General features: G+C 40.2%; 1 protein-coding gene across 1 annotated transcript; it reads left to right on the top strand.

Moving 5' to 3' along the window:
• The first annotated feature begins 202 nt into the window (after positions 1-202).
• Positions 203-12985, top strand: Cavin2 (caveolae associated protein 2). Its single transcript, XM_020158161.2, has 2 exons — positions 203-1020; positions 10596-12985. The coding sequence occupies exons 1-2, from the start codon at positions 538-540 to the stop codon at positions 11388-11390; spliced, it is 1278 nt and encodes a 425-aa protein (XP_020013750.1). The 5' UTR covers positions 203-537; the 3' UTR covers positions 11391-12985.
• The last annotated feature ends 275 nt before the right edge of the window (positions 12986-13260 follow it).

Genomic DNA, 13260 nt, shown 5'->3' with positions numbered 1-13260 from the left:
GGGCAAGTGCAAACAATACTTTCCGTTACAATAACTTATACCCAGGAAAAAAAAAAACAGGCGCTCCGTAGCATAGCAGCCAGAGAAAAGTTTATTAGAGTTAGCCAATTGCAAGCTGTGGAGCTCTGCCAAGTTAACATGTTTTTCTCCGCCTCTAGATGAAGTCATGATTGAAATATGGCATTGAACTTATTTTAAAAAGGGAAGGGGAATAGGAAAGAAAAGGCTAAACCTGAAGCAAAGAGCTCTGGGCCGTGGAGAACGTGGCCAGGAAATGTGTGCATGTTTCTGAACTTGGGGTGGTTGTCAGTTCCGTAACCTTCGCCTCCCACTGGGTGGAGTAGGGCCTTTAAGAGCAGCTGGAATGCAGTTCCCTGATCAGCTTAGCCAGTTGTTGCCTGTCTGAACTTCTGCCAGTCCTGGAGAGCGGTGCTCAGAGCTCAAACCAGCGGGCTGCCTTCTGTACCTTCCCAGCCGCCCCCTTCTCGCTAGAGCAAGTAGCTCCCAGCAGGAAAGAAGGCTCCCACCTGTCCAGCCATGGGAGAGGACGCTGCACAAGCCGAAAAGTACCAGCACCCAAGTGTTGACATGAGCCAGGAAAAGCCATCGAGCCCCAGCCCGATGCCCTCCTCCACGCCAAGCCCCAGCCTGAACCTGGGGTGCACCGACGAGACCATTCGCGACAACTCACAGGTGAACGCAGTCACAGTGCACACGCTCTTGGACAAGCTGGTGAACATGCTGGACGCCGTGCAAAAGAACCAGCACAAGATGGAGCAGAGACAGATCAGCCTGGAGGGCTCGGTGAAGGGCATCCAGAACGACCTCACCAAGCTCTCCAAGTACCAGGCCTCCACCAGTAACACCGTGAGCAAACTGCTGGAGAAGTCGCGCAAAGTCAGCGCCCACACACGCGCGGTTAGAGAGCGCATGGAGAGGCAGTGCGCACAGGTGAAGCGACTGGAGAATAACCACGCCCAGCTCCTTCGACGCAACCATTTCAAAGTGCTCATCTTCCAGGTCAGTGTCCCCAGTGCCTCCTCCCACACGGGTTGGGACCCCTAAACATTCATATGATCTCAGTTCTCCTGGCTCTTACAAGCAATTTTCACATCTGTCCTGTCCGTCAGGGATCACACACAAGGCATTGTCTCCTGACTGCCTGTAGCAGGCAAGTGTGAAATTTGTACACAGGAGCGGGAATTTCCCAAGTCACTGCTACCCAAACCCAAGACACATGCCTGCTGAGTTAGTAGACTGGGGTCATTTGTCAATGAACACCTGGATGCCTTCCAGACAGGTTGGGAAGGTGTGCAGGTGCGTGCACTTACCCTAGTCAAATTCATTTGTCTCTTTGCATTAGGAACTTGGAGCTCTGGCTGCAGCTGTTAGCCAGGACAGGGCAAATTAATTCAGTGGCTGTTCATCAACTCTTTATAGAAATGAAATAATCAGATGAGGTTTTTTGTTTTAACCAAGAAGTCACACTCATAACTGTTAAACTATCTCTTTTTCCAAAGACCACTGATACTTGGAGGACTAACCACATGGGGAATTGATGCTACTGAAGTTGAACTAGCCTTGTTCTTTTAAGATTTTTTTTGGCAAAGTAATCTTGAGTTCTTTTCTAGCAAATGATGCACTAATAATGCAGAGCATAACTCTTTGCAAACACACTGGATATGTCTGTCATTACTCAGAGAGACCACAATTGTAAAGTAAAATAAAAGAAGTGTTTATCAGTTATAGTCACAAAGGCTAGTCTTGACTGTTTTCTCCTTCAAATGATTGCCTTAGAATAAAAAGACCACTTAATTTTTTTAATGCATCAATGATGCAATTAACGTAGCAAGAGGCTATTTGGGGACAGGGAGATTGCGTGGGGCTGTTGTTCTGCCAAGTGGTGGGCATCTGTGAATCCAAGGAAAGCCCTGCCTAATGCTGGAAGCCCTTCCGCCCAGTGGCACCCAGCCAGCACAGAGCCCAGGAAGCATTACCATCCTGCCTCAGGGCTGTCTCCTTGTGACCATGTGAATAGGAGAGAATTTCAAAGCCATAGAGGGGAGAGGCTATAACCAACAGTTTCATTGTGAAAGCACACAGGGAGAGCCTTCATCTCCCAAGAGAGATTTAGAAATTGGGATTTTAAATGAGCAAGCCTTCTTTTTCTAAATGAATCCACTCTGCCAAGTTAGAACCTAAGCCTTCCTATCCCCATAAAAGGAAAGACTCATCTTGCTTCTTTTTGTCCTCCACAAGAGACACTTGAGAATATTATAAAGGTTTAGGCCACCAATGTCCAGTACCCTGCAGGTCTTTGCAGCCAGAAAATGTTTCAGTTTTTAATGCAAATGCAATAGTTTTTCATGTAGTAGATGAACTGTAAAGAGATATGGTAAGCCATTTGACATTTTTACTTTATTAGCCTAAAAGACATTAGAAACCTCAGCTCTCAAGGCATTTCTAAATTAAATAATGGTGTCTAAACAAAGCCAAACATGTACAGATGTGTTTAAATCTGAGTTGCCAAAGGAAATTTCCCTCCTTCCAGTATGAATCTGGGAGATTATCTCTCATCCCATCTCTCAGTTAAGGACAGGGGAACGTATTTCTCTAGTAAAGGAATAATCACAATTTGTCAGGATTGGTTTTTGTTTTGTTTTTCTGCAGATGTTCTGCAGCTACTGGGGGGGAGAGATGCAAGGTGTGGGGGTAGTGACTCGAAATTCAAGAGAACTGTGAATCACATTAAAAAAAACCCAACTCTCGAGGAACCTCAAGGCACGTGCTGTTGATGAGGGCCTGCCATGGTCACCTGTTTTGTCACATTGGATTGACAGGTGTGAAATTGCTGCCAGAAATGGTAGGAATGCTTCACATAGTGAGAAAAATCTGGAATAGAAGTGTTCAAGACCAAAGTGGAAGCTAAGAAAATCTAAAGCAACATGTTTAGACCTCGTTGTGGGATGCTCAGCAAGCATCCCCCAGAGAACATTTTAGGAGGCAGGGGACTAGGCACAAGTAACTGGACCTTTCTTTATCCATATAAGATTCTTTATTAGCAGAATGAATGTTGGAAATCTCAGCCTCAACGCACTACAAAATGGTTATTTAGAAAAACAAATGCAAGTTCAGTCCTCAGTGGAAAGGTCACTCTTCCTCTTGTTCTTTCTTAAAATAGGGTTTTAGTAGGGTGGGAATTATGCCAGTGACTAAAGCCAGTAGTTTGTGTGGTGGAGTTGTCCAGTACCATGGTTGAGAAGATAAATTTTGGAGTCACATAGGCACTGGTTCAAACCCTAGCTTCATCACTTGCTATGTGATCTTGGACACTTTTTTTTTTTTGGTGGTACTGGGGCTTGAACTCAGGGCCTTCACCTTGAGCCACTCCACCAACCTTTTTTTGTGATGGGTATTTCTGAGATAGTGTCTTATGAACTATTTGTCCAGGCTGGCTTCAAACCACAATCTTCTTGATCTCTGCCTCCTGAGTAGCTAGGATTACAGGCGTGAGCCACCAGCGCCTGGCTTTGGAAACATTTTGACTCTACTCCATACTGCTATTTCCTCATCCATATGGTAAAATATTGAAAGAGAAAAAAATACATAAGTATTTAGAAAGCCCTGCATACACTGCTAAGCAATATCTCATGTATCTCCAATTTACAGATTAAGATGTGTACATTCAGCGATGTTTATATCTTGTCTGAAGTTGTTTAGTAAGCAAGTGGTAAAGCTGGGGTTCAAACTCATATTTAGCTGATCCCAGAACATGTGCTCTTAAACACTAATGCCTTCTCTATCATCTCTCTCTCATAAAGTGAGGAATAAAGGAAATAACACATTTAAAATGGCCAGCACAGACTGGCATGGTAAAAGTGCCAGTGACTAGAAGCTATTACTGTGTAGATCTGAAATGCATTTGCTCAAAAAGGAAGCAAATTTTTTATTAAAAATATGACTCTTAGGCCAAAACTGACCCCACCCTTCCCAGAATCTTAAAACAGCTTTGCTTATGCATTTTTAGTTGGGACACATTACTGCCACCACTGCCACCATATATAAGATGCCTACCATCATATCCAAATTAGCACTAGGAAACAACACCATACAAGCAAAGGACTTCACCCCAAAAGACCTGTAATTAGACCCTTCTAGTAGCAGCATGTTCTTCACTGAGTGACAGAAGGTGAGTGTCCTAGACCTGCAGGAATTGTAGAGGGAAGATGGCATACCAGGTATACTTTGTATCTATAAGTAATCTGTAACTTTAAGTCCACTTGAACCCTATGCTGGACTTCCCTCACTAAACCTGTTGATTTCCTCATTAAAGACAAGGACTTATGTGAAAATAAAAGGAGAGTGAGAAAAGAAAATCTGTCTCCTGATTTGGGCATATTTAGTGTTAAGATTATACATACTTCCAGTTTGTGAAGTCCTATCATGTCCTCCAAAATGGATAAGTATATGTGGTTGATTGGTTTACTAGATACTTATACATTTGACTTTTTCATTCTAAACTTTGCTCTTCATCTGTACTACTTTCTAAAATGTTATTTACTTATTGAAATCTGTGCTGAATTTTACAGCCCTATTATGCATCTAATTCCTTAGCCAATTACTTCACGTTACAACCAGTAGTATCTAAAACTGGAGACACATTCATCTCCCTTTGAACAACAAAATAAACTTCAAAACCCTAGTTAAACTCAGCAGCTTTCCTTTAAAAAAATTTTTGTAGCAGCTTAAGAACAATGTTTAAATTCAAAATACAGTGACATGACTCAGCATAAATGAAACAAAACTCATAGGTATTACTGATCAAAAAGTCAACGGTAAAGAAAGACAAAGACTAATACTTTGGCTGTAAGCAATCCTTTACTAAAAAGTGAAATTTGTCCAGAAAAAGCAGTGAATTTACAGTGAAGAGGAAATTTTCTCTGCTGGTAGAAGAAGCTAGAATTTTATAAATAACTATCCCTGGGAGTACACTGTCCACTTATGTCCTCTTAAGATTCCAGTAATGATTATTTGAAAAAGCAGTTTGGGAATAATTTCAAATCCAGGGAACAAAATGAGAGCACTCCTGGACAGCTTACACTTTCATCCATATAAAATCATGAAGTTGGATGAAAAAAAAAGTAGAGGTTAGATATTTGCAGTGGATACATTTCTGGAGAATTGAGCCTATAAATGTGCTTAAATATTCATCATTTGGGTTCCTTCCATCAGACCAGAATTTTAGATAAATGCTAAAAGTGAAATATCTTCAGGCTATTTTTAAATTGATTATTTTAAAGACTGAATTTTGTTCAAATCCACTGACTGCTCTAAGAACTGTTATATAGACTTGGAAAAATATAGGAATACAGATTATCAAAGATGCCTTTATATGACAACTCATCATCATGTTGTATCACATTAATTAATATTCCATAGTGGGATATTGGTTTGATGTGTAACTTATCCAGTGCCCTTTTAGTTTATGAGGTAGACAAAATACCATTTCTTATTGTTATTATTTATACTTATTGAATGTCAGCACTGCCCCAGGCACTTTAACTGACTTACTAATTATTGTTGGCATTTCTTTGAAAAAAATCACTACATTCTCTGATATAGAAAAAAAAAAAAAACTAGACTCTTAGTCAGATGGGCCTTTTCAGTAAATGTTGCCGTTCCATTGTTTTGTAATCTGTACCTGTGTGAATTAAGTGAATGAAAAATGTTCTTCAATGTAGCTCTGGTCCAGTAGTGTTGAGTCTTGTGGAACTGCACACATTTAGTATGAATGTTAGGTATACTATGGGATCATGTCTTCAATTTATTAAATCTTTTTTGTGGGGTTTAGGCTAATATCACACAATCAATTATGTTAGATCTGAAAGCACATTAATAATCATTTAGTTTAACTTTTTAATTTTATATCAAAGAATCAAAGGTCTGGAGAAACAAAATGACTAGCAAGGTTTCGCTTTATTAATAATAGAAATTTTGCAAAATGGGATTGTGAAATGAATAAACACAAGCACTATAATCCCACTGTGGTAAAGTTCATGTTTACTGGGGTTTCTATATCAGCTTTTAAATAATTCAGTGTGATTTGTTTTTTTGTTTTGTGTTTTTTATGTGTAACAAAGAACACCTAACCAGTGTTAAAAAAATTGAACCCTTGATAACACTGAAAAATAATGAAACTTTTAAATCCTCCAGAATGTGAAAGACTGCTCAGGGATTATAACTAATGCATTTTATTCTTATGACTTGCTGATTCCACCGACAGCTGCCCTAGGGGTGCAGTTCTAATCAATGGCTTTATCCACTTGGCAATCTATACCTCAGAAACACAAATTGGAGAAAACCATCAATGTGTAAAAGAGACCTATAAATCAGAATGTCAGGTGGGCATAGTTCCATTTTAATAACTAGTATTTAGAGATTATTGGATAAAATATTCCATGGATACAAATTTATGGTCTTCATATCCCTCCAGGATGCAACCACATCCCTGTAGGAATATGACATCCTTTGTTATTTTTGTCTAACAACAGGAATGATTAGTTAGTGACAGGAAAGCAAACTGCTGGCCTTTCTCCCCTTACTCGAGCTTTGAAATGATTTATGGTTAATTTCCTTGTCTAATAGTCATGAAGTCGTTTAAAGTACGCATATCTATGTGTGCAGAGAATACTTGCTATCATGAGCTTCAGTCCAAGAAGTGCCCAGCATGTTGGCAAGTTTCATTGCCTTGCTAGTTACATGCACAACTAGAACTATTAGTTCACAAGAATCAGTATAAATAGCAAAGAAGCTGAAGTGCAAGGATAAATGCTACTTCTTGAGAGTTCTTTCCATTCCTTTTCTCTTCCTTGCTGCAAGTATATCCATCATATATGTCAGAAGTGTGCTGCTTAGTTCTCCACTGACCTAAAAACCTCCTAAGGGTTCTTGTGAAAGGTCAGAAGCAGGAACACCTGCATCAGTGGAGGCCGAGAACCTTTCTATAAACAGAGGACAAATAACCTACTACTCCTAGGGGCTTCTACTTGTTAGAAGTGCTCAAGGAAACAAGGTAGCCCACAGGGTTTCCTAGCACCATTTCAAAGAGCCACAAACCCTAAGTCGATAAATAAGTACCTAGCATAGGTAAGCTGTCAGTCTTGGAATCTATAAGTGAAAACATATCAAAAACATTATTAACAGGAGACTGAAGACAGAAGTGTCAGCTCAATTGTGGACATGTAAAATATCAGGTGTTTCCATGAGGTATGTGTGTGAGCGAACCACACACAAGGGCATGTGTTCCAGTGGGACTGGGCACCTCAGGGAGATGGTAGTTACGAAGATCCATTACCCAAAGTTTAGCTTGAATTACTACCACACAACAATTACTTAAGAGTCAAACACCATGCACATGTCTTGCAAAAGAATAGTGATTTTTGAAGAGGATCAGTATTGTTCTGTTTCTAAACATTTTGGAAAGGTAAAACCTCCATATGTTTGGACATTCACAAATCCCTGTGTGAAAAGAAAGGACTTGCCTTCAGAGTGGATGCCATAAGAAGCCACAAAATAAACACTGTCCAGTAGACAAAACATAAAATACTGCTTTAGTAATTGAAATGACAGCAGAAGCCTAGCAGTCATCCAAGAAGACATCTCTCACATGTTTCCAGTTGCATAAAGACACAACCAACTCATTCTGAATCACCTCTGTTCCTGCTGGGTTAATTTCCATAGTTGGCATCAAAGAGCTCTCTTATAAATTTCCCTAGCATTTTACAAAAGAGTTAACTGGGTTTCCCACCTTCCCTCAGCAACCTCTCCATCCCCAGAGCCAGTTCTATCTACCACAGATCACTCCTTAACTCACCTTCTAATTCACATGTTCATCAAAGTTGTCCTCAAAGGATACATAATAAGGGAGGCAAAACAGTCTTAAGACCCAACAGTAATTATGCTTTGTAAATTTTAATAATAAAATTTACATGCAATGAAAACTGAACTATTATTAGTTTAATACTTTTAGAAGTACAGTCAAAATGCCTACCTCTTCTTAGGGCTGAAGAAAGGGAAGTTACCCAATTTCCTACTTTTCATTACCCTGAGAGATTATGCATTATGCTATACAAAATGTACCTCTTCTCTGGTAACCAAGGCTTATTTTTACAATATTCTATATGAATTTCTTCCTTCCTCACTGAACACTTTCAATAACATTTCACTGAACTCTTGGTTTCTTCCTTTCCTCTAAGCAACATCTGTCAAGTCTTCCCAACCTCTTGTCAAATCCCAGGAGAAATTTTGCTTCTGGAGTAAGAACCAGAGCCCTTATTCCCCCTTTCAGTAATATTCATCCACTGAGAACAAAATCCTTCCTTTGAAAGGGAGATCACTGTTCCCCTTAGGCCTTAGGTCCTCCTAGTTTCCCCAGTGACTTCAGCATTCAGCAAACTTCTTTCTAGTCACAGAATTAAGCCCTTTCTTTTGTAGTCCTCAGGCCTGCCAGAGGGGATCAATCTCCACTCCACCTACCCCTAGGGGCTTCTTAGAAAGCCACCTTACCTCACATGCACTCATGTACCAAGCAGTTGTTGAGCTTTAAGTGTTCAGGCACAGTGGTGAACAAGAGACAGAAATTCTTACCCTCATGGGGAGTCCATTCCAGTGAAATAGAGACAACCTTAACTTGAAGCATGAGAAAGCTGCTTTCTGCAAAAGTCCACATTATAAGTGAGTCCTCATAATCTGATACCCCTTTCGTTTTTGTACATTGTCTTTTACTCTGTGTACCTGACACAACATGGCATTCAAAATGAGAGGGCATGAAGAGTGCTTTGGGAAACAGAATAAGCAATGTTTTCAATTCTAATAAGGATTCTGTTTGACCAGACTTTCTGCTTAGGACTATCTACTTTGTTTCTACTCAATGGCTAGAAAGGATTCTATAAGAGTATGGATAGTAGAGGGAAATAAAGTATGGATAGTAGAGGGAGACAAAGGGCTATGTCTCTGCAAAGAGTATCATGATTATATATTTAGTGGTTAAGGATGAGAATTTTTTTAAGTTTCCCTGTAATACCAAAACTTTGTGTCAAGAAGTTAAAAATAAATAGTCATACTCAGCATGTTTTTTATTAGAACCCAATTTCATTGTTTTTTTAGTCAATCAAAATTACAAAATGAGAAGGGAAGTTCTTACTGTTAACATGAACTTCACATGAAGTTTAGATCCCCAAATAGATTTTTAAATCCATTAAATCCAGTTGTCAACCCGAAAGTGTACTGGGCAGCTGAGATGTAATCAAGCCTCCTTGAGGCCCTGGTTGTGGTGGATGGCAGGGGCTCTAGAGCCTCCTCTTGTATTCATGCAGAGCCCTGGTGGCACTGGGAGAGCATTTTGAAAGCTGCTAATCTAGGTCAAATCCTCTGGTTCATATTTGGAAGAAACGGAGACCCAAGGAGATTAAGTTATTTGCTGAAGCTGCTCAGTCATTTAGCAACAGTGCACAGACAGAGACTCAGGCCTCCTGCTCCACCTTCAATTCTGTGCCATTTTTTTTCCGATGAAAATGTGAAAGCACCTTGCTGATGGGCTTTTTCTAATATTTGAAAGGTAGTATAAAAATAAAAAGGTTCTTAGGCTGTGTGACCCAAGTCCATCTGGGTTCAAATCCCATGTGAGCAACACTGAAGCACCACCACCTTGTACTCTAGAGGCCCATTCCCAGCCTCTGCTCTCGGAGACCTCCCTAGGGCCACCTTGCCTATGGGAGAAGCTGGAGGGGGGACATGCTGGGATGGGAAGAGAAGTAGCTTCCTCAGCTTCACTCCTCACTCTGAGCTGGAGGTGGAGGCTAGCGAATTCTTGCCCAAAGAAAGTCTATGTAACAACAGAGCATGGATAAGCACAATTCCCCTCCTTTCTCTAAAAATGGCCCCAGCATCTCACCTCCTTTAGTAACTCCCACAGAAGACATACTGAACCTCTTCATGAGCAGACTCTTACCTGTAAAAAATGCCATGAACAAAACTGATTTTGAGCAGACACTAGGGCTGATCAAACCTTGCTTTCCAGCATGTAGTTGGGGACAGAATCTAATCAAGGCTTCACATGGTGTCCTGCACAGGAGGACTTCTTAGTTGTCTCCCCTGCCCCCATTTTTATCTTTCAGCTTGACCTTCAGGTTCTTTTGCAGTGGGATTTTGGCAGGAGTTGTGCTCTCTGACCTCGAGGGAGGATAGGAGAGAGAGGGCCTCTGCATTCCCAGCACAATGACTTAGTTAGCTCCTTTATCTAGGCAGCTTCCTGGTCTATCTGAGTCATGGCCTACTTCCCCCTGCCTGTCACTGATAGAGCCTTTGCCAGCTACCCTCCTGAGATTCCCAGTAGACAGGCCTTGGCCTTATCACCCTAAGTTAGTGAAAGGCTTGACCAATTTAGAATGAATGCTTCCTATTCTAGAAAACTCAAGCCACAAACATTATGTATCTGTCATTCCCATTTGCCAGAACACAGACACACAAATTACAGCAGTTCAGGACTGTTTGTGAAATATTCTATTAACGTAAAACCTACATTGTCCATCTTTCAGGAAGAAAATGAGATCCCTGCCGATGTGTTTGTAAAAGAGCCGGTTTTCAGCCCGGCTGAAGGGAAGGAGGAACTTGCTGATGAAAACAAGTCCCTGGAGGAAACCCTGCATACTGTGGACCTCTCATCGGATGATGAGCTGCCCCACGATGAGGAGGCCTTGGAAGACAGTGCAGAAGAAAAGTTGGAAGAAAGTCGGGCAGAGAAAATAAAAAGATCCAGCCTTAAGAAAGTAGATAGCCTCAAGAAAGCATTTTCTCGCCAGAACATTGAGAAAAAGATGAACAAGCTGGGGACCAAGATCGTATCTGCAGAGAGAAGAGAGAAGATTAAGAAATCTCTCACGTCCAATCACCAAAAATCATCCTCAGGGAAAAGTTCCCCCTTCAAGGTTTCTCCCCTCACTTTCGGTCGAAAGAAAGTCCGGGAGGGAGAAAGCCCTGTGGAAAATGAGACCAAGTCTGAAGACATGGCAAGCAGTGACCAGATGCCGAATGACCAAGAGGAGAGTTCGTTTGCAGAGGGTCTTTCTGAAGCATCGCTCCCTGGTGCTGTGGCAGAAGGGAAGCCTACAGAAGGAGACCCTGAGAAGGTGACCTCGAAAGGCAGTCATTCGGGGATAGACAGCAACGTGGACTTGACTATTATGGAAGATGAAGAAGAGGAGTCAGTGGCCATGGAACAGGCACAGAAGGTGCGCTATGAGGTTGGCTATGAGCTGACCTCAGAGGAGACAGAGTGGGCAGGTGAGGAGCAGGTGCAGCCGGCTGTGCTCCAGGTGGACCACACTGCCTGAGTGCATGGCCACCACACCAACCTGTGCTTCAGAGGAGTGGGCCACCAAAGCCCAGAAACAGACCCCTGCACATCTCCAGCACTGCCCACTCACTTCTGTCCTGTCCAGGCAGCAAGCATTGGCCACAGAGTGGCAACAAGAAAGCCACCTGTCAGGGCTCCCCTTCTAATTTGTTCTTATGTTCTGTTTCTATAGAATTTCTACAAGGTGCCAGGAGGAAGAAATGGAGCATTGACTTTGGCTTAATCAGAAAAACTAGAGGATACTTAAGAAGTTGCTAGTTGTGAGATGTGATTAATTTTTTGGTCATTCCATCAGCTTGCTGAATAGTGTACCAGGAATTAGTGAACTTTTGCTGTACTCTGTGAATTATTATACTTTAAGTATGTGACACATAATATACATAAGTAGGTAAGCTACGGTTATAAGTATATATTTTAAGAAGAAAACGTTTACAGAAAAAGAATGTTCAATTGGTTATTTGCTTAATAGAAACCATTGTTATATTGCAAATGAAGGAAGAATAAAAAGACTTTGACAGTGGTCTAATGACGTAAGTATGGAGTAAAATTATGGCTATTAGAACAGAAAAGTAAGATGGAAAATAAGAGAAATGAGAAGTAGAGAATGAAGACAAATGGAGGAAAAAAGTATGTGCTTAACAATGAAATATTGGGCTGGAAGTGTGGCTCAAGCAGTAGATCGCCTGCCTAGCAAGCACAAAGCCCTGAAATATTAAGCTTGACTATTTCATTCTATAAATAACAATACTAAAGAAGTTCATATATCCTGCAATAATGTTTTATCTTCAATATTTTTATTTTCTAATACATTCAAATAATATAACAAACATTTTATAGTGTTAAAGCTACACATTTTTTCCTAAAATGTCATTACAAATTTTTCCATACAGAAGTTCAAAAGGATGTTTTCCCTTTAACATTGGAATAAACATAAACTTCAAAAATATTAATGTATAATGTCCTGTAGGAAGTTGGATCATACTATTCTTTAATGTTTTCCAAACTGAAATAACCTTTACACTCCAAATAATGTGATATATGTTTATAAAATGTTAAATTCTACATGTTTGAGAAGGAAATGATGCTATATTTCCTTTTTTGTACATAGTTTTATTCCAGGTCATATTTTATTTATACATTAATTTCACAGAATATTAATATGTTTTTTAACTTCTTAAAGCATGCTAGTGTTTTATGTTGAATACACATTCATTCAGGCAGGGTAATTTTTACTGCTGCCTAACATTATACTAAAATATTGCTCTTTATCTAATTTTAATTACAAAATGGTAATGTTTTGTTAAATTATAGTTTAAAGATAGTGGACCCACGGAGCGAGTTCTCTCTCTACCTGTCTTATGTAGCACTGTAAGTAATCTTACAAACAGAGGTAATCCAAGATGGTATTAACAAACTGTGCTTTGTCTTTAATAAAAGAGATAGGATTAACAAAATGTATTGATGGAATAACCTATTCAGCTGTCTATTTTGTAGTAATGTAACCCCAAATATTGGATTGCTGAACTAACAATGACTGTGTTAAAGAAGATTAAATAAACCAAAAAATGAAAAGTATATAACAATGTCAGGTTTTTTGGCAGAACAATTTTACAACAAGCAGGAAGAATTGATTTTTAAACTCACCTTCAACTGTAGCAGTTATGCTGATTGTTTTGGTCTTGATTTCCTCTATTAACTATGCTTTTTTTTTCCCCCTGATCTCACTTAGAAATCCAGCTCTCATTCTTCAAGTTTAACTTTCTTGACATCACCTTGCCAGCTCAGGATAGCATCTGAATTTATGGCAGCAGCTTGATGTATTTGATAGTTCCATCTGCATTTTTATT

The sequence above is a fragment of the Castor canadensis genome, chromosome 4, assembly GCF_047511655.1.
Source record: "Castor canadensis chromosome 4, mCasCan1.hap1v2, whole genome shotgun sequence".
In the NCBI taxonomy this organism is placed as follows: domain Eukaryota; kingdom Metazoa; phylum Chordata; class Mammalia; order Rodentia; family Castoridae; genus Castor; species Castor canadensis.
Note: the sequence above shows the minus strand (reverse complement) of the source record. Positions and strands in the feature narration are given on the sequence as shown.